Source organism: Cucumis sativus, chromosome 3, assembly GCF_000004075.3.
Source record: "Cucumis sativus cultivar 9930 chromosome 3, Cucumber_9930_V3, whole genome shotgun sequence".
NCBI classification, from domain to species: domain Eukaryota; kingdom Viridiplantae; phylum Streptophyta; class Magnoliopsida; order Cucurbitales; family Cucurbitaceae; genus Cucumis; species Cucumis sativus.
In genome coordinates this window covers 14,556,631-14,581,605 of record NC_026657.2, presented here as the reverse complement: position 1 = coordinate 14,581,605, position 24,975 = coordinate 14,556,631, and the positions used below count along the sequence as shown (strand labels likewise).

General features: G+C 31.2%; 5 protein-coding genes across 7 annotated transcripts; 2 read left to right on the top strand and 3 right to left on the bottom strand.

Moving 5' to 3' along the window:
- The first annotated feature begins 729 nt into the window (after positions 1-729).
- LOC101219676 (basic blue protein-like) lies at positions 730-2,132 on the top strand. The gene is made up of 2 exons (XM_004149915.3): positions 730-984; positions 1,675-2,132. Exons 1-2 carry the CDS (start codon positions 813-815, stop codon positions 1,875-1,877), a joined length of 375 nt encoding a protein of 124 aa, XP_004149963.1. The 5' UTR covers positions 730-812; the 3' UTR covers positions 1,878-2,132.
- A 1,455-nt stretch (positions 2,133-3,587) lies between these two features.
- On the bottom strand, positions 3,588-6,633 carry LOC101219436 (patatin-like phospholipase domain-containing protein 2). Its single transcript, XM_004149914.3, has 7 exons — positions 6,050-6,633; positions 5,317-5,460; positions 4,855-4,927; positions 4,538-4,643; positions 4,363-4,459; positions 4,187-4,282; positions 3,588-4,095 (listed from the first exon to the last, which is right to left on the bottom strand). The coding sequence occupies exons 1-7, from the start codon at positions 6,560-6,562 to the stop codon at positions 3,961-3,963; spliced, it is 1,164 nt and encodes a 387-aa protein (XP_004149962.1). The 5' UTR covers positions 6,563-6,633; the 3' UTR covers positions 3,588-3,960.
- A 4,620-nt stretch (positions 6,634-11,253) lies between these two features.
- LOC101219199 (pathogenesis-related thaumatin-like protein 3.5) lies at positions 11,254-13,451 on the bottom strand. Its single transcript, XM_004149913.3, has 3 exons — positions 13,235-13,451; positions 11,860-12,523; positions 11,254-11,555 (listed from the first exon to the last, which is right to left on the bottom strand). The coding sequence occupies exons 1-3, from the start codon at positions 13,290-13,292 to the stop codon at positions 11,402-11,404; spliced, it is 876 nt and encodes a 291-aa protein (XP_004149961.1). The 5' UTR covers positions 13,293-13,451; the 3' UTR covers positions 11,254-11,401.
- Positions 13,452-18,590: 5,139 nt separating this feature from the next.
- Positions 18,591-22,099, top strand: LOC101218727 (probable E3 ubiquitin-protein ligase RHC1A). Of its 2 annotated transcripts, none has more exons than XM_031882803.1 (2): positions 18,591-19,829; positions 20,619-22,099. In XM_031882803.1, exons 1-2 carry the CDS (start codon positions 19,115-19,117, stop codon positions 20,648-20,650), a joined length of 747 nt encoding a protein of 248 aa, XP_031738663.1. In that variant the 5' UTR covers positions 18,591-19,114; the 3' UTR covers positions 20,651-22,099. The 2 variants fall into 2 exon arrangements, with proteins under 2 accessions (XP_031738663.1, XP_004149959.1); XM_004149911.3 differs by having other exon boundaries at positions 20,616-22,099.
- Positions 20,813-24,353, bottom strand: LOC101222031. Of its 2 annotated transcripts, none has more exons than XM_011652965.2 (5): positions 23,603-24,353; positions 22,613-22,722; positions 22,160-22,531; positions 21,360-21,967; positions 20,813-21,240 (listed from the first exon to the last, which is right to left on the bottom strand). In XM_011652965.2, the coding sequence occupies exons 1-5, from the start codon at positions 23,850-23,852 to the stop codon at positions 21,219-21,221; spliced, it is 1,362 nt and encodes a 453-aa protein (XP_011651267.1). In that variant the 5' UTR covers positions 23,853-24,353; the 3' UTR covers positions 20,813-21,218. The 2 variants fall into 2 exon arrangements, with proteins under 2 accessions (XP_011651267.1, XP_004149972.2); XM_004149924.3 differs by having other exon boundaries at positions 21,365-21,967; positions 23,603-24,352.
- Positions 24,354-24,975: the final 622 nt, after the last annotated feature.

The following is a 24,975-nucleotide window of genomic DNA, read 5'->3' as shown; positions in this document are numbered from 1 at the left end:
TAATTCCATGTATATAGTAAAAGATTGATTAAAAGATAGAATGATATTTATTGAATATTTGTTTGGATTTGAGATCTCTATAACTTTTAATTATTTTCATTTTCATATACTATTGATCAATATTCTTGAATTATTTTATAACAAATTCAAATATTTATTTAAGAACTTCCTTCCCACAACCTGAGAACCACACACATTAAATCAAATCAAGTTAAAGTGAAAGCTAACTCAAAGTTCAAATTTGAGAAACAAACAGAGTGACGATGAAATGGAAAGGTGAGATTAAAATGGATACAATCCAACAACAAATTTAAGAGTCAAAATTGATCCTTTAATTACTTTAGAGATTTTGATACCTATTACCCAAATGGAATCTAAACTCATACATCATTTATTCCAATATATATATATATATATGTATGTCAGTTTGCCCACATGGGATTGATGTAAAAGTCAATCTCCATACTTTTATGAGCTACCAATATATATATATATATATATATATATATATATATATATATATATATATATATATATATATATTTATAATATATGTTACATATATAATTGTTTCCAAGAATTTATTTGACTTTTGTTTATTATTATTTTTGGGGTTTTGAGTGGTACCTCACTTTGAGGTTTTTCTTCCATTATATTATTAAAATCCAAGAAACCCTAACATTGAACCAACCAAATGTCACTATAAAAAGGACCAAAATCTCTCCCATTTCATATATCACATTCCTCTCTTCCATATTCTAATTAAACTCTCTCCTCTAATTACCACTAAACAAAACAAAGAGAGTATTAAAATGGGTCAGGGAAAAGGCAGTGCCTTTGCTATCACTTTGTTGCTCTGCATTTTCCTCATCCAATCTGAGATTGCTCAAGCTAAAGTCTACACTGTTGGAGATGCCCTTGGATGGACCTTTAATGTCAATACTTGGACTAAGGGAAAGATTTTCCGTGCTGGTGATATTATCGGTAAATTTCTCCTCCCCAACTCTTACCTCTTTATTTTACGTTCTAATTATAGTTTTTGTTTGATAACCGTTATCGTTTTCAAATATTATAAAATTAACCAAAATATTTACAAAATATCCTAGGATGAACTACTATAAACTAAGATATACACTATTTGTCTATTTGTATCATGATAAACATAAATAGTTGTCTATCTTGGTCTAATTCAGATAAATTATGGTATTTTGTTATATTTGTAAATATTTTTATGAGTTTTTTTTATTTTAAATAATAATTTTCTTTTTTTCTTCTTAAAAATAAACAGGTTTAATTTTATAATTTTTTCCACCGAATTAAAATTAGCATGACCATTCTAACGTTGAAAGAGAGGAGATTACATTGAGTAACTTCTAATGAATCATAAATTAAAATTGACAATAAAACTTAACCTTTACATTTATTTGCTTTAAAGATAAAAGGACAAAAATGAATTAGCGATTTTATATACCAAAAAGTTTTATAATTAAGCAAAAACGGATCATTTAACCTCTCATATTTCATACCCTATTAAATCTTAGTATTTTGAACAAATATGAACATATATTGATGATAGGTAATTTTTCTACATGAGATATCAAAAGTCATATTATTTCTGATATAGTATAGCCATTGTATTCTGATCTAAAAAAAAGGGTTATATGATTGAAACAGTATTCAAGTATCCTCGAATGGCGCACAATGTGGTGTCATTGAAGAACAAAGTGGCATACAATTGGTGTCTAAAACCAAAAGGTTCAAAAGTATACCAAACAGGAAAAGACAGAATCAAGCTTGTCAAAGGATACAACTATTTCATTTGCAGTTACCCTGGCCATTGCAAAGCTGGAATGAAGATTGCCATTAAAGCTATTTGAAATATTATTATTGCCATTATGTTTTGGACAATAATAATGTGTGCTTGTTATAATGTTGTGTTTTGTTTTAATTTTCACTTCATTTTTCTATGTTTTTTATATAATTATTATTAGAAGAAGAAGAAGAGCATGTTGTTAATTGTACTAATTAATATGTGGCTTCTTGTATGGAAGATGGAGAAAGGGTTGAAAATATCAATTTGGCTTCTATACATTATTACTAATATAATAAGTGAAACTAAGAAAATTTTATAATTAATATTGTTAAAGTTCTGGAGTTATATATATATCAAAACGTGTAGGCCATTCCTAAATTTAGGTGAATCTGTCACATTGAGGTGTCTTCTTCTTGAAATAAGAGATATATTTGTAAAGAAAAATATATACGTCATTTAAAATGCTAAGTGGGTTATTATTATTATTATTATAGATCCTATTTTGATTGATTAAAAAAATTCATTTCTCTCTTCATAAGAAAAAAAACCTATTTAAAATAATATTGATAACACATGGGAAATGTGAAATAGTATCATTGTTATATATAGTTAATTATAAATTATAAACAATAAAAAAACGTTAACTATTGTAATTTTAAACAATGAAGTGAGATATAATAATCTATTTGATTTATTCATTTTTATAGTTTATTATATTTAAACACATTTTAGGATTGTCTTCTAAATGGTAAATAATGCGTAAATAAGTGTATATATTCGATTATGAAAACTAAAGAGCTTTCAAGGTATTCCAAACAACGAGATATTCGTACTAAATTGTTGATAGTGTTACCTGTGGAATTGAAGGCATTCAGATCAAAGTTATTTTTGTAAAAAAACAAAATAAAATAGTAATTGAAGTTCATGGTAGAAAGAGAAGGATAGAAATTTATGGGAGGTGTGTGTGCCCATTCGTTCAGAATTAGGGTGTAAAGAAAATAGATTTCATCGGTAATCAAATTATTTTTCATGGTATTTACAAACGTGCATGTAAGGTATGGGTTAAATCACTCTAACCCAAGTCATTGAATGTGTTTATTTTTTAAAAAATAATTTATAAATTTGAGAACTTTTAAAAATATCTATAAATATAACCAAATATGAGAATTTACCATAATTTAATAAGATAAATATTTACAAAAATATTTTTTTTATTTTTTTCATTGAATGAAAATGAAGTTTAAATGATTACAATAATCTCATTTCATAATCTAATTATTTTAGGACATAATACCGTTTCAGTAAAGTGACACTAATGATTCTTTGAAAGGGAGGGAGGAGGTAGAGATGAGGGAAAGAAAGAGAAAGGTAAAGAAATGTTACCCAATTTAAATAAAAATATAATTTTAAGGTCACCTAATTATGCTACATGACATCTTATCATTTTACTAACCATATAGAATGATTTTTCAAACATTGGAACTACAACGTCATTTTTTAAATTTCAACAACCAAATAAACATTCCCTAAAATCTCAAAAACCAAAAAAACCAAAAGTATATACCCTTGGTATTAGTAATATTATGATATGCTATAATCACTTTTCTTTTTGTATTTATTAATTTATTTTTAAAAATATTAATTATTTAAAATTTTGTTAATCTAATCCAAATCTTCATTTGCTTGTAGATTTACATTTTTCCAAAATAAATATGGTGTTAATCCCAATATCAAAATACCACCTGCCCTGGAATCAATGGAATTATAATAGAGATGTTCAAAGAAAGAATATATATCTATATATATATATGAAATACCATCAAAATGGCATATGTAAATCCTGTGGAGGTGTGAGGGAAGGGGAAACATATATATATATAAACACACCGATACCTATGATCTTGGCCATCCTAAACTCAAGACTTTGATATCTACTTGTATAATATTATTTTTATCCTTTCATTCTTGAATTGAAGCTGGTCTGCTTTTGTTACAAGGCATTCCTATGTGTATCTAAGCAGTTCAGGCAGTACGGATCGGTAGCAATCAAGAAAGTTGGATCAGTGCCATGTACTTACCAACCAAGCATGTCCAATTTTTATTCACCATTTACACTTTGATGAGTCAGGTAGTTAGAGGCGTCGTCCTCAGTCATGCCTTTCATCTTCCACCAGCTTTTCAACGGGATTGTCCTCACCCCAAACAGCTGCATCCTGATATCCCAGTTCAAAGAGCTGATCTAGAATGTCGTCTTCTGCTGGCTCCAGAGCCCAGTTGAAAAGCTGAAATGACGCAGAACAAGGAAGAGTTTGCTGTCACAATATAAAGCGGAACGTATCAACTCCTTGGACAAGGTTTGCTGGTCTCATTTACCTCTCTGGGACCAGCTCTGTTTTCAGGGTTGCAGTCGGGACTGATACCAATTCCTTCAAATCCCAATCTGCTAGCTGGGAAAGCACATACGCGCACCTGCAATGATCTTGTCTCTAGTGAATAAGATTGATCAAACTACAGGGAAGGCATTGAAAAATTTATCAAGTGAATAATACCGTTTGAGAGGCAGAAGTTGGCGGCATGAACAATGTTAGACCACCATCAATGCATAGTCTATTGCGAAAGACTGTGACAGGTCTTGGGGCTAGGTATCTACACTAAAGCATCGTTTCAGCCCAAGGTTATCATTTACCAAACTAAGAAAAGTGGATATGAAATTAAAATAGTCACCCAGGAATAAAGGAAGAAGTGAAAACTGCATCGATGAGATCATCTTTTGAATCAAACTGATCCACCAACAAGCCTCTGGGCCTCCAAAAAACTTGGGTAACAGCGACTATAACACAACAGAGATGTATAAATGAGAAATCAAAGTTTCCAGAATGGACTTGCATTGCAAGTGTGAAATGCTCTCACGTCACATTGTGCAAACCAATTTCGATTAACTCAGATTGCAATGACTGAGTAATGTCATAATAATATATCGCTTTCCCCTTTCTTATAGTGATTTTGTTTTGGAACAAAAGAGAATGAATAATAATGCATACCACGGACCCTTCCATTGCACCTAATATGTACATCATCTGGCAGAAACTTGTCAAGAACTTCCCTCAGTACAGCCTGAGGATTTAAATGAGGAAAACGTTAAAAATAAAAATTTAACCAGTAGATGAGTTTTAACCAGACGCACACAGAGAGGAAACAAATCTCCCCTATCACCATGATCCAAAGCAAGGGGATAAATTACAAAAAGATAGTAGTCCGAACACTCCAACAGACAAGAGAGACCTACAATAGTACTCCTCAACCATCCTACACCATTGTCTAGACTTTTGAAAACCCAGGGATACTAATATCAAGAGTAAAGATTACAAACAATAACAGGAACAAAAAAAAAAATGGAGTTATTTTAAATGAAACTCAAATGATATCTCTTTCCACTCCATGCCTTACCACAAAAAAATAAACACAAACAATGAACAAAATGATCTACTTCAACAGAGAAATACCCCAAGGCGAAATGCAGTCCCTCTACTTCTGCAGTCCTCAGCTAGTATTTTAGTTGCTTGTAAAGCCTCCTGCATACTGGCTCCAGAGGCAATAACGGCACAAACAATGGCACCAGCTGAAGCTCCAGCTAATGGAGTTGTTTCCTAAATCATTACAAACACTTCAATACCAAAGAAGATAAGAAAAAGATCACGATAGTCGAGAGATAAATTTTCAGTGAGGATGAAAATGTAAAAATGTAAAAATGGAAAAAAGAAAACAGAAAATGATAAATAGAGATCCTTTTGAGGGTCATCAGCCATCACAAGAGCAAGTTAAACCTCCATATCATAAAACAGAAGCAACCCCACAAATACATTCCTGTATAATGCAAAGACTTCTGAAGGGGATACTTTCAAAGCACATATGGAAACAATCCTTGCTAAACCTAAACTACATTTTGATTCTAATAAATGTGTTCTTGATACAATGAGAGAAAGAGAGAGAGTTCAAATTTCAACTAAATCTAAACTGTCCTGCCACATCAAACATATAAGAAGGAAAGATGCACAGAGAAGAAAGAAAATCGCATCAAAATTCAAATGCCTGAATTTATTCCAATTCAGGCACATCATAATTCAGAGCTCAATAACAATAAAAGTTAAAACACATAAACAGATACAGAAAGGGAACAACAACCTAAATTTCTCAAACAGATTAGGAAGAGAGGGAGGAAAACGATGAGAAGAAAACCTTGATATAAGCATTCTCTAGGAGAAATTTGGCAACTCCAAGATGGTACGGAAATAACAAACCAGCGGCGGAGAAACTAAAGCCAGGGCTAGTAACGAGTGGACGCTCCCTCTCGGCCTCAACATCTTTAACCCGCTGCTCCCAAAGTACACCAGGCTGAATCTCATCCTCAACCACCGCGCCAATTCTCTCCTCGTACACATTCCTGTTGTTCCCACTGCGATTATCAAACATAGAAACAGATTTGGAGGTTTGGTCGGAAGAGCGCTTAATCAGCCTCGCAGCAAGACCCAAGAAGAGCTCCCCAGTGGCTACGGCGAAGGACCTCTTCTCCGGAATGGGATCGGGCGGAGGAGGAGAGGGTGGGGGCGGTGGAGAAGAAGAAGAATTGGAAATGAAACGTAGAGTTTGAGAGCGTAGAGGAAGAGAGAATCTGTGAGTGAAATTGAGATTAGGGTTTGTAATTGGGGAAGAAAATGGATGGGAAATTGAAGAGAGATGAGGAGGAGCCATTGTTGAAGAAGAAGAAGAAGAAGAAAGCAGAAGAAAAGAAAACAAAAAAAGGTGAGGGGTTTTGTTAGTTTTCCCTTGTTCTTCCAAAGGGAATTATTTTAATTTTTAATATAATTCAAATTATATTTGTTTATTTACTACAATCCCCCATTTGCATGGTTGAGAATTACACTGCTAAAGCAAACAAAATACTTAACTCATAACTCCTAAGTTTTTATGATCGAACCATTCAACAAAAAAGTGCACTTTGTTGGTATAAATATTAACTTTTAATTTTTAAGTACTTTTAACATGACTTTCATATAACTTAAATGTTTCAATGTAAATGGATCGTTTTCGTATTAAATATAGATTTAGGATTGGTTTTGGTTTAACTTTAATTTAAATAGCGTTGGAGTTAATCTAATATTGTAACAATTTTTCTTAAAGTACTTATTATTAATATTAGTAAGTTTTATTGTTTTTTTCATCCTATATTTCAATTGGTTTAGAAAGTAATTGAAAATATGGATTGGGGTGTTTGTTTGAATTAAAAATAATAATGATCTTACAAAATTTGTTGGTATAAAACTTTTGTGGAATGTGTGGTATACCAAAATTTGGCTACTTTCTGTTTTTGTGATATGTTATGTTGTAGCTTGTTTTCCAAGTGAGGTATTTTGGTCCTTTATATTAATTTATTTACGTGCTTTTCCACCTTTTTCATGTTTTTCACTTTTTCTCTATCCTCCTTTTGCCTTTCATTTGGTAATCATTTTATTTTTAGTTTTTCGATTTTTTAAAACTAAACCTATTTTTTTATTTCTTTTTATCATTGTATGCAACTTTTATAAATGTAAGGATTGAATGGTTAGCCATACTCATAATAATTATTATTATCATAATTAAACTACTTTTTTTATTTTTAAAATTTTGACTTTGATTTTTGAAAATAGTGGTAAAAAGAAAATAACAAAACAATAAAGTTTGAGGTGGGAGGAAGTGTTCATAGGTTACACTGAATTAAAACAAATGATATATAGATTAGATTGTATTTGATGAATATGATATACACCAATACCAGGGACAAAACGGGAATATCTTTAAAATATGGCATGTGTGTGACAACTAATAAAAAAAAAACTTATTAATCCAAAATTTTGCCCTCACCCACATTTTTACTATTCATTCCTCGGTGGTTTTAACTACTATAGCCTAAACGGGGTGCCTTATTACAAATTGGACCCAATGTTGCTAAATATTTCATAAATTTCCTAGTGGGCTTCAATGTTACACATCAAGTGACCAAAATACTCACTTTTATATTAATAATATATTAAAAGATAAAAAAATAAAATAAAGAAAGTGGACCATCGCATAAGGAAATGGAAACGTGGGAATGGTTTTGGAAAAACTACAGTCAAATTTTGGGAAAACTTTTCTTGTTGAAGAAACTTTTCAAGCAGTGGTCTTCTTCATTCAAAAATCTATAGGGAGCATGGTTCTTCCATTTTCCGTGTAAAGAGTTTAGGCAAAGAGCATGGTAGAGCAGACGATTTTCGACCATCTTTCGGCAAAGAGTTTCGATAAGTAATGGTTTATGGTTATATACAAAATTTGTTAGGGTATGTTCTATATATTGACAACATTTGAATGTTCTAATGTAACTATCGAAATCGTTGAAAAAATCATCATAATATATTACAATTTTGGCTATACCTGATAAGAATTAATGAAAATATATGTATCACTGCTTAAGTATTATTTTAAATATGCAAGTATATACTATGATCACAACACAAAATTATTTAAAATATGCAAGGGTATATAATAATCATTATTTAAATATGACTGATTATATATTATATATAATTCAATTTAAGAACACAAAGTTACTAACATAAAACAAATATGCACTAAAAGAAATCGTTGAAAAAACCATCAAAATATACCGCAATTTTGGACATACATGATAACAAATAATTGAAACATATGTTTCACTACTTGCGTATTATTTTAATTAAATATGAAAGTTTGTATAATTATCACACCATATAATTATTTTAAATATGCAAGGGTATATAATAATTCTTATTTTAATAAAAAAGAAAATATGTGAATTATATAATACTTGACTAGTTGGCTGTATACTATAATTTCACATTTTAAGATCAAACAAAGTTAATAACGTGAAATAATTAGTGGTAAAGGAGACGAACGAAAACTTTATTCACTGTAATTTTTATTGACAGACTTCAATGGAATATTAAATCAACATTATATATGTCAAATTTTTGTAAACATAATCAATAATATGAAAGAAATATGTCCTTACTGGACAACTTGAAAGAGATGATCGGAATAAGAAAGATATGACATAGAGAAAGATCGAAAAGAAGAGAAATCGGACGGAGAAAGTGATCACCTTTGGCTCTGGAAAGCTGGACGAAGAGAGCGAAAATAGGATGCCCAGATGATGTGGAATTAACAAAATTAAATAATTTTATGGAAAATTTTTAATATATTCTTACCCTAATTTCTTCAATTTTATACTATTTAAAAAGGATCTCTAATAAATGATATCCTATAATTAAATAAAAATAAATATAGGATCTTTAACTAAGATTGATTAAAATGGTATATCATGTTACAAGATTAACCCAAATTTCCTAAATTTTTAGGACAATCCTAAATTAACTAATATTTTACATAAATATAAGATCCAAACGACCAATTTATCCATCTTTATTATTATTAGTAATATATTAAAAAAATAGAAAAAAGAAAAAGAAAAGTGGATCATCATTAATATTTGCATTTATTAAATATTTTATGTAAATATGGTAAGTAATTAATTCTATTATGGTAATATTATAATAAAAATTTCTAATTAATTTATTTTTATTTTGGTGATTTTGTTCAAAAAATATTCCTTCCCGATCTCTCTCTCACTTTCGAATCTCTCTCCACCCATTCTTTCTTTCATTTTGCATTGTTTTTCATATATTCCACCTAATTATAATATATATTGAATAATACGGTGTATATTTTATGAATGAAAAAATCTTATATCAATTTGTTTATAGAAGGTGGGGCGACAAGGAGAGAAATCAGGGACGTGGATTGTGGTTTAGAAAAAAAATGTAAACTTTTCTTTTTCGAATACGTTGAATATTGATTTCATTTTTTTTCACAAAAGACACCGAATAATAGAAGATTAGAGGAAGTATAAGCGAAGAAGAAGAACATCGGCGGTCGACTAGTACAGTGGTCTTTTGAAGAAAAAATTTGGAAAAAATTTAAGGTTAGTAAGAATTTATATTTCGTATTCAAAATACATTATGGTATATTGAGTATATTGAAGATAATATCATTTATGTATTATGAATATATGAAGTAGTATATATGTAACAAATCACATTAAATATATGTACTATGTAGTAGCATATATATATGAATTTTAAAAAAATACTAATCGGATACATAATCTGTGATAAATGCAGTAAAACAAAGTCACAAAACATGAAGAATTTTTTTTTTATGTATGTATTATTGAATATATGCTAATTATATGTAACAAATAATCACATAACATAAATGAATTATTCAGTAGCATACATGTAAGAAATAAAAAAAAAATATTGAATGGATATATAATCTGTGTATACATTGGTAGATATACGCAATAAGAAAAAATCATAGAATACAAAAATGAATATGTGTATGTATTATTGAATATATGCAGTAGTATATTTGTGACAAAGCACAAAACATAAATTTATTATTCAGTGGTATACCATAGTATATACGAGTGACGAGACATTTAATAAAAATTATATGTCGAGCATGACAGGAAGATGAACTGAATAATAAAAAATTAAATAAAATAGAAAGAGCATGACCATAATAGATGCTATGGAACGAAAGAAGAACAAATTTTTTAAGAAAAAAAAATATACCCTAAAAACGAAAGGAGAAAGAATATATGAAATGAATAATGAAAGAAAAAAAAAAGACTAACTTTATATTCTGTAGCAAATCGAAAGAAAAGAAGAAAGCAATTTTTTGAAATACCAATCAGAGAAGAAAGCCGATATCGTAATTGATGATCCTGAGAAAAAAGCTTTTGGTTTAGGTATGAAATTGAAAATAATTATTTTGTAGTATAATTAAAAATATTAAAAATATAATATAAATAAAGAAATAATTTAAATTTAATTGAGAAAATTATATATAATTAATAATTTTGATAAGATTATAATTGTCTTAAAAATATAGGAAAACCTAATAAACAAATAAATTATAATCTAGAACGGGTGTGAAATTTTCTATTAGATTTAGGTCTTTTATCTCAAATCTTTCCTAAATTTATTTAATAAATTAAATAGGTAAGTTACAAGATATAAAATAAATATGGAATTAATGTAAAATCGTGTTTTCTTCACATGAAACAGTCTCTTTAAAGTGAATTATATCATTATTCTACAGTCTCTTTAAACCGTCCCAAAGTAATTGACTCATCAATTCAATGACATCTTCAATTGTTATACACATAAAACTTAGACCTAAATTATATTATTACACTATTAAATGATTGAGATATCTTTTTGACATGTCATGTATCATAACCAAGGATCAAATTATCAAGTAATTGTCAAATCAAGCTTTGACTCGATGGTATTTTATATTATAAATAATGCTATGTATACTTATGAAACGAATAGGGATTAAGTACTTATTTTCATGATTATAATTATGTTTTTTTTTATCTAAAATTAAAATATTTAAGACTAAAAAAGAAATTGAAAATTGAAAATTAAGAAATTTGGTAAATGAAATTATATTTAACAAATTAACATACTAGAACAAAATTGCAAATAAAATGAAGATGAAGAGAAAAGTGAAGAAGAAGTTTTGCCATCTTTGGGAGATTGTTAGTAAGGTTGTTGATGCCTTTGAGCTCTCCACTTTGCATTTTAGCTGCTTGTCATCATAAGAGCACACCTTTTGATTCCTACATTTTCCACCCAATAATTAATTAATTATCTTACTTTACTTTATTAATCTTGTTTTTACTAACATATGTATGAGTAAGATTTCAACCTCCAATTTTCCTTCACTAAACTATATGCTAATGTTAGTTAATAATATTATCCTTAATTCTTTATAGTAGTTTTAAAACTGCAAAATGAATTAAATATACATTAGTAAAAAAGTTAGATAAAATTTTGATTCTAAAACAAGTGTGTAACAATGATGAGTTCATAATAACACTATAACATGAATAAGAAGTAAAGAATAATGAAATGAAAGCATACCTAGTTGCACAAAAGGCAACAACATAATCAGCTGAAGAACACGTCAAAATGCTTGTAGGATCATCGTATCCAAAACTATAAGCAGCAGGGCAAACTTGCTTGAAACTCCTTGAATAATTTGTTGGTAAACATGTCATTGGGTTATCAAATTGACCCGTGCAGCAGTACTCCCCGGTATGAAACACGTCGCATGCACTCCGACATGCAACCACCTTCCCGTCATCCTTCACCGCCAGCTCCGGTGGGCAATTGTCTCTCAAGTCTCCATCGCACCCCCCAGAGCTGCAATTTCCTTTCCCACCTGAAGGTTGTATTGCTATAGGAAGATTGAAGCCATCCACAACACTGACATCATAGTAATCTATAGAGCCAAGGGTGAAGTCTGCAAGGGTGGCAGGACGGCTTCCAGGACCTGTGCAGTTCAACACTTCTCCGCAACTGCCGGTCCGGCATTTCCCGTTCCCATCCTTGTCGAAGTCACAGCCTGTTCGTGCCCATATCCGACCGGTCCATGAGTCCGGAATGGTGTAGACGGCGGATTCACCACGCTTCAAGGAAAATCCACCACCAGTGACATTTCCTCCGGGAGTTATGGCAGGCCATATTGTATCCTTGCATGTGTTAACAATCGTGAATGTTCTTGTACTCTCCAAAACCCTAGGCCCTATCAAAAGTTGATCACAATATGCACAAACTTATAACACACAATATTTACAAAAACATGAATATATAATATTTCTTAATCTATCTGCTTAAACTCCTAAATTCTGTATATTGGTAAATTTAAGGCCTATTCAGTAGCTAATATCAAAACATAATTTTGGTAGGTAATATGTAAACATAATTTTGAAAATGATGATCAATGCATGTATTCCATGTTATCAATAATATATAATCAAATTAATTTTTTTTCCAAAATGTGTTTCGAAATATAATTATAAATCACAGTACTAATTATAATCAATTACTCACTAAATATTAATTTGATGAATATAGAGTATTACTAAATATTAATTTATGAACTTTGTTTTATGATATATGTTTTTGTATAATTATTATTCTGTCATATAACTTATAACATTTAACTAATAAGTAAGTTTATAACTCTATCTTTGTTAGGGTTTTTTTTTAATGAAAAATCAAATGAACTCAAAACCTATATACACTAAAAACATAAACAAGTTATTTTTTAGATTTTGATAATTTGGATGATAGAATTAAGAAACAATTTTTAAAAATAGAATCAAATTATCTACCACAATCACATATGTTTCTTAATTTTATTAAATCTAAAAATATAAGATAATAAAACCTAAATTACTTATTAAACATGCTTTTTAACGATAGAATTGAATCTAGAAAATAGAAAACTTACTCGTAAAAAAGATGAAAACGAAAATGAAGATGAAAGTTTTGGGAATGGATATAGCCATTAATATGGGTGTGAAACCCTTTTCTAAGAAGCTAGTTGATAGTGGAGGCAAAGAGAAGCCATGTGAAGCTAATTATATAAGATGAGTTATGGAAGAAAGGAGGAAGACAGGAGGAAGAAGAAGAAGAAGAAGAGTAGGTGCTAAGAAAGGGAGAGTGAATAATATATATATGCAAATGGAGACAAATTGAAACAAATTAAAGAAAAGAGAGAGAGAGAGAATTAAAAAAAAAAAAAAAAAGCTTCCTTGCTTATAGAGCATATAAAGATATCCAATGATACCTTGCTCTATCAAATGCTCTAACTATCCATTATATTTCTTCTCTATTTCCTTTTCTCGTGTGTAAGATCCATTATTTCCCTTCTCTTCAACCATGATTCTCTATTAGAATAGAAAAAAATATATCTAAACAGTTAACATTATTATTCCCATCTAGTGTTGTGTGAGAGTAAAAATATATCCCAATTAGTTATAAATGTATATAGCTATTTTTTTTTTCTTCTCATATGTACTATAGAATATCTTTGGTGAGATTGTATTTTCAATCGTGATAGAATAAGTAAAAAGTGGAAAAAAAAAATTTATCGCTCTTTCTTTTTTGTTTTAAATGGACAAGTAAGAATGACAATTTGAACCTCTCTTTTAAGATAGATATGTATAAAATCTCATCACGTAATCTTTTAAATTCATATAACACATTCGTAATAGGAAGGGTACAGTTCAACTTCAATTAAAGTTGTTGTCACTTCCTTTGCTTCATCCAAGGATACAATGTCTTCAAGCTTGAGTTAAGTCCTATGAAGTAGCTAAGTGTAAAGCTCTCTCTCTCCTCTTCATCTTCATTTTTAAGGTTTTATTTTTCATCTTAGTTTCATGTCCAAGCATTCAATTTGAACCAATTAGAGAAAGCCATTCGAAGTAGTGGAGGAGTAACAAAGGTAGCTTTTGGTTATGTTTTATTGGCTTTTGTAAAGAAAATGAATTTAAAAAGAAAATGACTTTAATATTATTATTTTTCCTTGTGTCTAACGGTTAGTTTTTTTTTAAAAGATGGTAAAGTTGTTTTATTGGTTCTTTTTTAAAACAAAATATTTTGAAAAGACATATTATTATATTATTATTTGTAGTGTGTCTCATGACTAATTGAGTTTAAATATCAACCATTCATTTTTCTTTTACTTACATCTAATGACCCAAAATGATTTTGAATTTATCTTTACTCTCTTTTTAAATACTTCACTTTTTCCAAATATTATTAAAACTTTACAATCCTCAAAAAGTTCAAAAAGTCAACATTGTTATTCTCTAAAGCTTCCAATTTTTATTTTTTTCATCTTATTCTTGAGAGATTCTTATTGTATTGTGAGGATTAAATTTGTGAGCTTCAAATTGTATATTCTCACTCTTTTAGAGAGTTTTCTTTTGTGTGATTTAAAATTTTCAACATATTGTAACGGTTGGATCCTAATCCGTGGAAAGGATCGGGTTTGCTCTTGAACCCAAAAAAAAAGAGCAAGAATCGATTCAGCTCAAATCCGTGGAAATAGTCAAAAGAATATTTTCAATCAAAATCCCAAGAGGTGTTTGGAAAAGTGGATGTAGGTTGAGTTTAACCGAACCACTATAAAATTAGGGTGTCTTATTCTCTAACTCTTTTCTAATTATTTTTTAATTTAATTTTAGTTACATCTTCTTATTGATTGAGTTGATTGCATACTTCCATTCATATCTTTTTATCAATCTTATTATTTAACAAAGTTCTTTATTTAATTTTAAAAAATATCTAATTAGTTTAATTTGCTTTTTATTTGTTAAAAAAATTATTTAAACTCTATTCACCCCCTCTAGGGTTGCCATGCCGATCCAACAATTAAAATATCAAATTTTGATATCTTAATATTTTTAAAGTGAATATAAAAAAATATATCTTTTGAAACAAAAATAAACTTTATTTTTTTAATGGCTTCTATGTCACCCATAATTCATGCTTAGATTTTATTTTCTTCGATATGATTGATGACCATGAGACATTTTAAAAAAACCTAAATAAAAAGCTTTGTCTTGTGAATTCCATAAAATTGGGTAACAATTTTATGGATGTTGTAGGGTTGTTAACACATTTCCTACCCACAATTGACTCCTGAACTTAGATCTCATGAATTTACTTAAACCATTTTTTTTATTTATGTTTTTTTTCTTCCTTGATAAGTTTTACTCGATTACCATATTACATTAAAGATCATCAACCTCCCAGTAAACTAATATTAAATGAGATTTCCAAAGATGCTACAAATATACCTAGTTCATCCACTAAAGTAGTTGATAAAATTAAGAAATTCTGTCAATCACATCCTTCTAAAGAGTAGAGAGAGCCTTGATGAAATGGAAGGGTTATTCATCAACCTGATCACTACTTCGGTTTAACTAAAACTCAAGCCATCATACCTGATGATGCCGTAGAGGATTCATTAACCTATTAACAAGCACTGAATGATGTAGACCGCAACCAATGGATCAAAAGTCATGGACCTCAAAATGGTGTCTATGTACTTCAGTTTTGTCTGGACTCTAGTAGATCAACCAAAGGACGTAAAACCTATTGTTTGTAAATGGATCTACAAGAAAAAACGAGATCAAGTTGGGAAAGTACAAAATTTTTAGGCTCGACTTGTGGCATAAGGATATACCTGGAGAGATGGAGTGGACTATGAAGAAACATTCTCTCTTGATGTCATGCTTAAGTCGATTAGAATATTCTTACCCATCGCCAGTTTTTATGATTATGAAATTTGACAGATGGATTGAAGGAACACGAGACATGCAGATCGGAATTATGGAATTTATTTTATCTTAATTGCAATTAAACTATTTAGTAATTAACATGAAACACTAAAAACACTATAATTAAACTAAATTAGGGTTAAAGGAATTCCTACAAGAAATTCCTAGTTGAGGGCAATTCATCAGCATTGGTCCAATAAGCTTTCCATTTCAGCAGTAAGACCAGGTGAATAGTTTGGGACATAGGGTGCAAAATAGAACTCACTCCTACCCATTTTAGGTTTAGTAGATAGTTGTTCCCTTAAGATCAACTGAATCCAAGTATTGAACAAGAGGTCTCACCCTCTTATTGGAACGAGAGGGATTTGGTTTAAAGGTTGAACCTTAAATTAATTGTTCAATAGTGGATTAGTGGGATTTAAGGAGCAAGATGTAGTCTCGAGGACTAAACGATATTTTGACCCAGCCAAGGATATGAACAACCTGTGAAGGATTAACTTACTGATCATGGTTATATCAGATGAGCACAAATATATCTGTGAGAGGAGTGCAACTACGAGACTTTAGTAGAATGGTCTGTTATATAGTTAATGAATGTTGATTAGCTCGACCTGAAAGAGTTTAGCCAATTAATATTGGATCGTTGGAGCCTATGATCTATAGATCTATAAAGTTTCCCTACTAGCTCATATGGAATAAACTTAGAGAAACTTGATGAAATGAGTCAAATTGTTCAATATAGGTAAGAAGAGACAAACCGACAAGTATATATGATATAGCCATCGATTATCATATTAGAGATAGAGTTTTATGTATACATAAAATTTAAATATTAAAAATATAAATGCGAATTCATACTCGGAAGCTCCGAAATGATGAAAATAGTCAAAATTGTAAAAAGTTAAAATGTTGACTTTTGATTTTGAAAAGTCAAACTTTGATCATCGATATATTCAAATGTAATTTGAATTTTGAGAAAATGAATGTCGATTCATACTCAACAAGTCAAAATTAGTCAAGATTGACAAAATTGTAAAAAATTAAAGTGTTGACTTTTGGTTTGAAAAGTAAAAGTTTAACTTTGACTAAATGACTATTTTGCCCTTTGACCAAAGTTATTGAAAAAGTTCAACATTTTTTTTTGGAAAAGTCCACCAACTCCAGTGGGCTATTTGATGAACACAAAAAAACTCACTAGAGAAAGTAGATTCTAAAATGTTGGTGATAATGAATGTGAGACATGCAATTTTCATGAGGTTTCATTATAAATATAGGCATTCATTTTGATTAAGATAACTTTGGATATTTTTAATGAATTTGGGCTGCTGAATTTAAAACCTAAATAATTCCTCTCAAACCCTGAAGTCCAATCACACAACAAAACTCCATTTTCCTAGCTATTTTCCGTCTCCTTCTAATCTCTCGGTTCCTTCATTCATTGGGTCTCACAACCCGATTTGAAGTCAAGAGGATAGTAATTCAACTCTAGTGGTGATTCGAATCGAGTATGTGTGAAGATTTTCAAGAAATCGAAGCTACAAAGGAAATTTTACCCTAAACCCTAATTACAATATTACATGTTAATCTTAGCAATTAAGATAGATTTTTGATTTTATTTCCGCGGTATAAATTCCATTAATAAAAAAAATATACAGTACCCATCTTTTAAGTCTCTTCAATTCCAACTTCAATCTTTTATCTCATTTTAACTAAACTAACCCTTACATATATTCCCAATGGCATAAAAACATAATTAAACGTATATATACTATAACTTACGATTAAATACTCACACTTTAGAAATTTAATTTCATTTGTCTGTCCCACAATACACACAAGTTATTAGGTGGTTGATTTTAAAATCTTATCTCACTGTTTATGTATTACACATTTGCTTTATTAAAATAATAATGATAATCTTTCTCACTACTTGTGTATTACAAATAATATTAATAATCTAGATTGTAATTATGAGTAATAACAACACAATGTTTTCTCTATCTCACAAATTGCCTTCACAAATTGCACATACATATTTTGACTAGTGACTCATCTAAGTGCATTTCGACTACCATCAATAATACTTTAATTTGCACCCTTAAGCCACCAATGTTTTGACAATTGATGAAATTACAAAATAAGAAACAATACATTTACTAGAGGGGATATATGGGTTGATAGACATTGCATGAAATTTAAGAAAACCTATAAAAATTGCCTACTTTTTCTTCATTCCACAATCCCCCTAATAAGAATCCTCCTTTTTTGTTCACAAGGATTGCATTTTTCTTTGTAAACTCCTCTCCCCAAATGTCTCCAACAACTAAAAACTCATACTTTTTCTTCACCATTTAACCAACAACTCCCATTATCCGGAAATTTGATTAAAACACCCCAATTCAATGTTCAATATGATTTTTGTTTTTTACTCTTTGATGATGTGCTTACATCATGGTAAAGCAATTTTAGACAATTACTCTTTTGTGTTTTTCTCATATTTCTTTTTGCATCAAACTTCCTTGTGTCTTCATCTTCCTCCTGGCTGAGTTCTTCTCTCAACAATAGCGATTGTGGAAGAGTAAGATTGTGAAAGAAAGAGGGAGAGAGGGGAGAGAGGGGAGAGAAGAGCGAAAGGGTCACCCACGCTCGCGGGAGTTTCATTTCGCAACTTCACCTAAATTTGATTTTTTACCATCCCTCAAAAGCTAACCTTCATCTTCTCCATCCTCTTCATCTCTTCGAATTCCATCAAAATCTCACATCCACAACCTAATAAGTTGTCAATGCAAACCTTTCATTTCTTCAGTTCAAAGTGCAAAAAAGTATCAACAAACCACAAAAGCAGAGCTTCAACAACAACAAGAAACTCCAATTCAATTTCCCTTTCCTCCACGACAACTTGTTTTGTAATCTTATGTTCAAACAAAATCCAAGTTACGACAAGGAATAACTTTCCCATCACTTCTCTTCCTCCCTTTCCCTATAAAATCCTCTCTTTCTTCCTTTCTCAATGTCTCCATCATACCTTCAGTTCTTAGACTATGTCCATCCCTCAGCCTCAAAACCCCCGATCTCGAGTCGTCGTCAATGGCGGCTTCACCAGGACCACCAATATGCATTACTACTGGTGCCGAATTTGTCGAAGAATCATCAGAATTAGCTTAGGAAACCCTTTAGAAATTTCCATTACTTGCCCCTTTTGCTCCAGAAACCTCCGCCATGAATTGGACGTAGCCAGGGCTCGAAATTTCCCTCGTCTCCCCGCCATTTCCCCTCCGATTGTCCAACGGTGGGGATTCGAAGAAACCGATGCGTCATGGATCACGCTCCAATTCCCGAGACCAGCGGTAAATTCCGGGATTGAGGAGATTCCAAGGGTGAGAATTACGGGGAAGCATTTGGAGAAGGATTCGAATTGTGCGATTTGTAAAGAGGAATTTGAAATGGGAGAGGAAGTTAGAGAGTTGCCTTGCAAGCATTTTTACCATTCGGATTGTGTTATTCCTTGGTTGAGAATGCATAACACTTGCCCTGTTTGCCGGTATACGTTGGAGAATATCGGCGACGAGGGGAGTGGGAGCGGTTTTAATGGCGGAAGGGGTGAGGAATTCCGGGAAGAAGAAGAAGAAGAAGGTGAAAGAAGAGGGAATGGATGGTGGAACTTGGTGTGTTGCTGGTGGCCGTTCCGTTTAGTCGGCGATTGGGCTCGCCGTCTCCGGTTTGCTGATTCGGGTGATAGTTTCTTCGCCGTTGAACGTAAGGTTTTTTCTTTTCAAGTTTCTTCAGAGATGGATGGAGTTGGGAAACAAAATATAAATAACAAACCATTTTTTTATAATCAAAATGAAATCGTTGAGATTATTACAATTATTTTAAATTTTATCTTTAATTTTGTAATTTTAGATTAGATTACTGTGTTTTGAATTCTCTTGTAACCATTTATATTTTTTACTTTTGCTGAGAATTTTTCAAAAAAAAAAAAAATACAAACTACACAATTTATAAACACAACTCCGTATTTGATAAAAGATTAAATGTTAATTTGTATTGGTAGAGTTTGACATAAAATGTCTAATTTCAATCTATATACTTTGGTAGTTTAATATCTACTAGCATTCTAACCATAAATTTTAATAACACATTCACGTAAATATTATAAATATTATTATTATTGTCAAACCAAATAGAATAAAAAATAATTTTGAGAACTATATTAAAAATGTATTGAATACATTCAAACAAATACTAAAATATAATTTTCTTAAAAAACAAAAAAGTGACAGAAATCCATGAAGATCCTTACACAAGACAACTAGATTCAAAATGACAAAATGGACCATCAAAATCAAACAAGTCAACTTAGAAAAGGACAAAATTTGACCATCAAAATCAAACTAATCAAATTCACAAAAACATAACTAAACTCTAACTCAAAACAATCAAATAGACAAAAAAAAAAAAAATAATAAAAAAAAAAAGAGTTTGCAAAATCTAAATATTTAAATCTAATGTTAATTAATGTGTACTGGTTGGAGTTTGCAGCAGGTTCGTGGATGTACTCTTGGCTAGCCAATTAACCCACCCCCGGTAATATCTACTACATTCCTTACTCTTCATTTCCTTTCATTTCTTAACCAATTGATTAGGTACATGAAATTGTGTTGGATTTAGTAATGTAATTAACAAGCATTTTGCTTTCTTATTCCATTTCTTTCTTGTAAGTAACTACCAAAATTGCAGACAGTCAAAAGGAACCTTTGTTTAAGAACTGTACATCTTTTACTAAAGAAAATAAGACTATATAATAATAGTTCCTTTTGAGGTCTGCAACTTCAAATCTCTCCTTTCATAAATTAATTATATTTTTTTCTAAAACATATATAATTTAAACCCAACCAAGGAGGAGAGTTGGTTCCCTTTGGAAAACAACATCCCTATTTCCCTGCGTAGGGTTAATATAAAGGGAAATATCACCTTTTGTCTTCTTCTTATTCTTCTTCTTATTCTTCTTCGGACTCTCTATACTGACTTTCTTTGTTCTTGAGGAGTGAACCAAAAATGAGTTTCCCATCTGATTGTATTCTTCAGACTATTGTATGTTGATTATGTAGGTGATAGATGTAAATGAGTTGTAGGAGAGAGCGGTCAAGACCCGTTATTCTTAATCCTACAAAGATGAGAAGGGAATGAGTTGTGCTTTTGTAGATATAAATGAATTGATTTTGTACTAAGAAATACTACTACTACGTGCTTTCAACCTATAATCAAGTAAAAAATATGTCAAACCTTACATGAACTGGATGTGACGGATCTTCATTTGTCTGCCCTGATTTGGAGCGAAAAGAAGGCTTGGGTTTAGGTAACAGATCGGGGGGCAACAGTGGTGGAGACTCTACTGGAGATGCACGTGGAGAATAAACACGAGGTTGATTAGCTGGAGGAACGATCAGTCTGGTAGACTTAGGATACGAGATTGGTGGTATTGAATGTTCATGAGGGGAATTTGCAGGAACCATAGAAGGGTTCGGAGACGAGCTTTTGCAATTTGCATGAGGTGGGGAATGGTTTGCTGGTGGTCGCATGGATCTCAACGGATGTGGGCCACTCGGTACTTCTACATGATTGCCAGGCGCTGGGGCAGGGGCTGGAGAAAAACTTGGTGGCATTGCCTTGGAGGTTCTCTTCGGATAAGAAGACAAACTGACACTCTTGACTTCTCCAAAAACAGAATAATCAAGGCCAAGATTTCTTTCAGGAGAGGTGTTGATGATTGCAGCCAACTGCTGTAATCTCTGTGACGTAATGCGTCCCAATTCCGACGTAATAGAAGCCTGAACAATTACGAGTGGTTGCACTGTCGAGCCAATCTTGTTTGTTATTTGCAAATACACATTCTGTATAACAAGAAAAGAAAGAGTAGAATCCAACATCCATTAATCAACTCCAGTCCCAGATACATAAAACTAACAACAATAATATAAAACTCATCTCAAGTCTAAACTTATGATCTCAAGTTCTAGAGATAATATTTGATAAATTCCATCCATAGCAGAAAGTATAAGTTTAACTTAAATAAGTTTTTGTACCTCATAAGACCTCAGACGCAATCCAAACTTTAGCTGGCTCTTGAACTTGGCAAAGTTGTCAAGTATTTCGGAAATGGAGTTAGTAAGAGTGAAGTTAAATACGATCTGGGGAAACTCCCAAATCGAAGCATGTTGAAATGGGATTATAGAAATCCCCCCTGGAAACTTGAGAATTTGAAGTGTCGATGGCTGTCCAAAAATTGATGTCGTCAAAGTAAGGTTGGATTCCGAAAGGAAAAAGTCATATAAAGATGATCTCAGCAGACTTAAGGACACTGGATTTATTGGAGCAGTTATGTATTCAGAAAGAAGACCGAAAACCACGTAAGTCCTGTTTGACTCACCTATATCATGCATGGATAGAATGGAAACCTGGTAACATAAACGACAACCCTTAGGCATAGAAGACCTTACTAGTAAACTAAATCCAAAAACAGTAAAGAAGCGCAAAACCTTCACGTTTGGAATGTCTAATTCACCATTGATATCAAACTCTAATCTCTTGATGTGAGGGAGAAGCTCGGTCACGGGCTTTTCAAGAACAAAATACACCTGAACTGTAGCTGGAAAAGAGAACAAAAACCTTCTAAGTAACAGATACTCACAGAAGATCTAAGTTGAAGCAAAAGCAAAGTCTAATTTCTAGCTGTCCATCAAACTAAGGAGTAAGCATTCTTAATCCCTTACGAACCGGATTCTAACCAAACAGTTCACAGGCAATCTAAAATTGAAGCAAAAGCAAAGTCTGGTTTTGCTGCTAGAGCAAGTGCTTCATAGTTGATGCTAGGAGGAATGCTTGTACGATCCACCCGATCGTTCAGAATCCGATTCTACTAAGAATAGGATTCCCTAGGCAAAATGGTAAGGAAGGAATATGATGCCTTTACTATTTTCCAAATAGTATAAATGTTGGTTCACATCTTCCCATGTGAAAATTATATTCCAACATGGAAGAACTAAATCATCGTCAAGTGAATATTGGCTGCAACACCACTAAATTCACATAACAAACTCTGTAGGATTAGGACTAAGGCACCATAATTTCAAACATTTCTATCAAGAAAATCAAACAAAATAAAACCCGTCAAGGAAAACCTAAACAAGATAAAAGTAAGAAACATCTAAAACCAGAATTAAACCTTCAGTAATGGCCCTTCGTCTACATATTAACATGACCATCAAAGCAAAGCTATGGGAATAAAAATGGTAGATCATATGAGTTGATCTGAAGCACGATCATGCTCTGGAAACATCACAACACTTCCAAATTTCCAATTTCAATAGACGGGAGAAAACAGAAGATCATTCAAAAGCATAAAACCACATAAAAAATTTGCAAGAAAAATCAGAGCAATCAAGTATCAAATTAGAAACTCCAAAGAACAAAATTGAAGAAGAAGAAGAAAGAAGAAAAGAAAAACAGGAATCTCAAGAAAGACATACCACTGAGTTTAATGTTGTCTTTGGCCTCAAACCCAGAATTTCTTTCATGAAGTGGAAGAAGCCAAAAGAATCCAGGAACAAACACCACAAACCCCAACACCAAAACAAAGAAACACTTGAAATTCAACTCCTTACAAACTCTATGAAAAGCAATCGAGCATTGCCCACAAAGAAATCCAGAAGAATCCCCAGTTAAAGCCACCTCACGACGCTGCTGCAACGGGAGATTTTGCTCTTCCCCTTTCCCCATTTGTGGAGCATCTGTAACAATCCACCACTGAAAACAAAATCGAACTAGAAAATACACAATCAAAGGGAAAACCCCTTGTGGGTTTCTTAGAAAAAGCCAAAAATTGCCAAAGTGAAATGAAATGGATGGGTATTTTTAGGAGAAACCCAACGTTGAAGAGAAGCAAAGTCGAAAGAGAAGGGTAAAGGGGAAGATGAGAATAAAGAGAGAAACCCCACTTGAAGGATTTAAAATAAGAAGAAATGGAAATAAAAAAAAGGATGAAAAGTTTGTCCACCAAAACTAACAAATGGAGATCTAATGGAACGCTCAATCACTTCCTTTTCTGCAACTTCTTTGCAATACTGACCATTGAATTGAATAGAGAATGAATACTAAATTGGGTTTTTGGGTTTGGCGGAAATTGATGAATGAAGCAAAGGGAAGATTACATTTCAGAGAGCATAAGGGAAAAAGAACTTTCGAAGTGTAACTGTCAGTCGTGCGAAGATTCAACCTCCATCCACATCCAAATCTATTTCTCCAAAATACAATATTAAAATATATATATATATAGACAAAATGCTGATGTGATAAAAGACTTCTCAAAAATTATTTTGTAAATTGAAAATTATTCAAATAAAACATATTTCTTTCTAAAAAAATTCACATATTTGTATGTATGGAGGACCGTTTGCCATATAAAATATTGTATCAACTTCATTAAAGTATGCACTATCGTTTAAAAGATTTGTTGATAGACTCATATAGTTTATAGACCAATATTTGTAACATAGTTTATTGGTGATAGACTCATTATTTTGAATCTAATGACTAAATTTGTAACTAATTCCTAAAAGTATGAATTTTGATATATCCATAAATTTTGGGGGTGTATGGTATGATTTAATGAATATTTAATGTTAAAAAGAAAATCATATAGCCATTAATCTAAATATCAATATCAATAATAAAATCTTAACTATTAATATAAATGATGTTTATAAATTCTTTTGCTTACAGAAATATTAGGCAATGTTGTTATTTTAGGTAATGTAGAAATATTAGGTAATGTTGTCAAATAATATTTGTATTTTATTCCATTGTTTATTGCGATAACTTTCAAAGTTTTTTATTTTTGAGA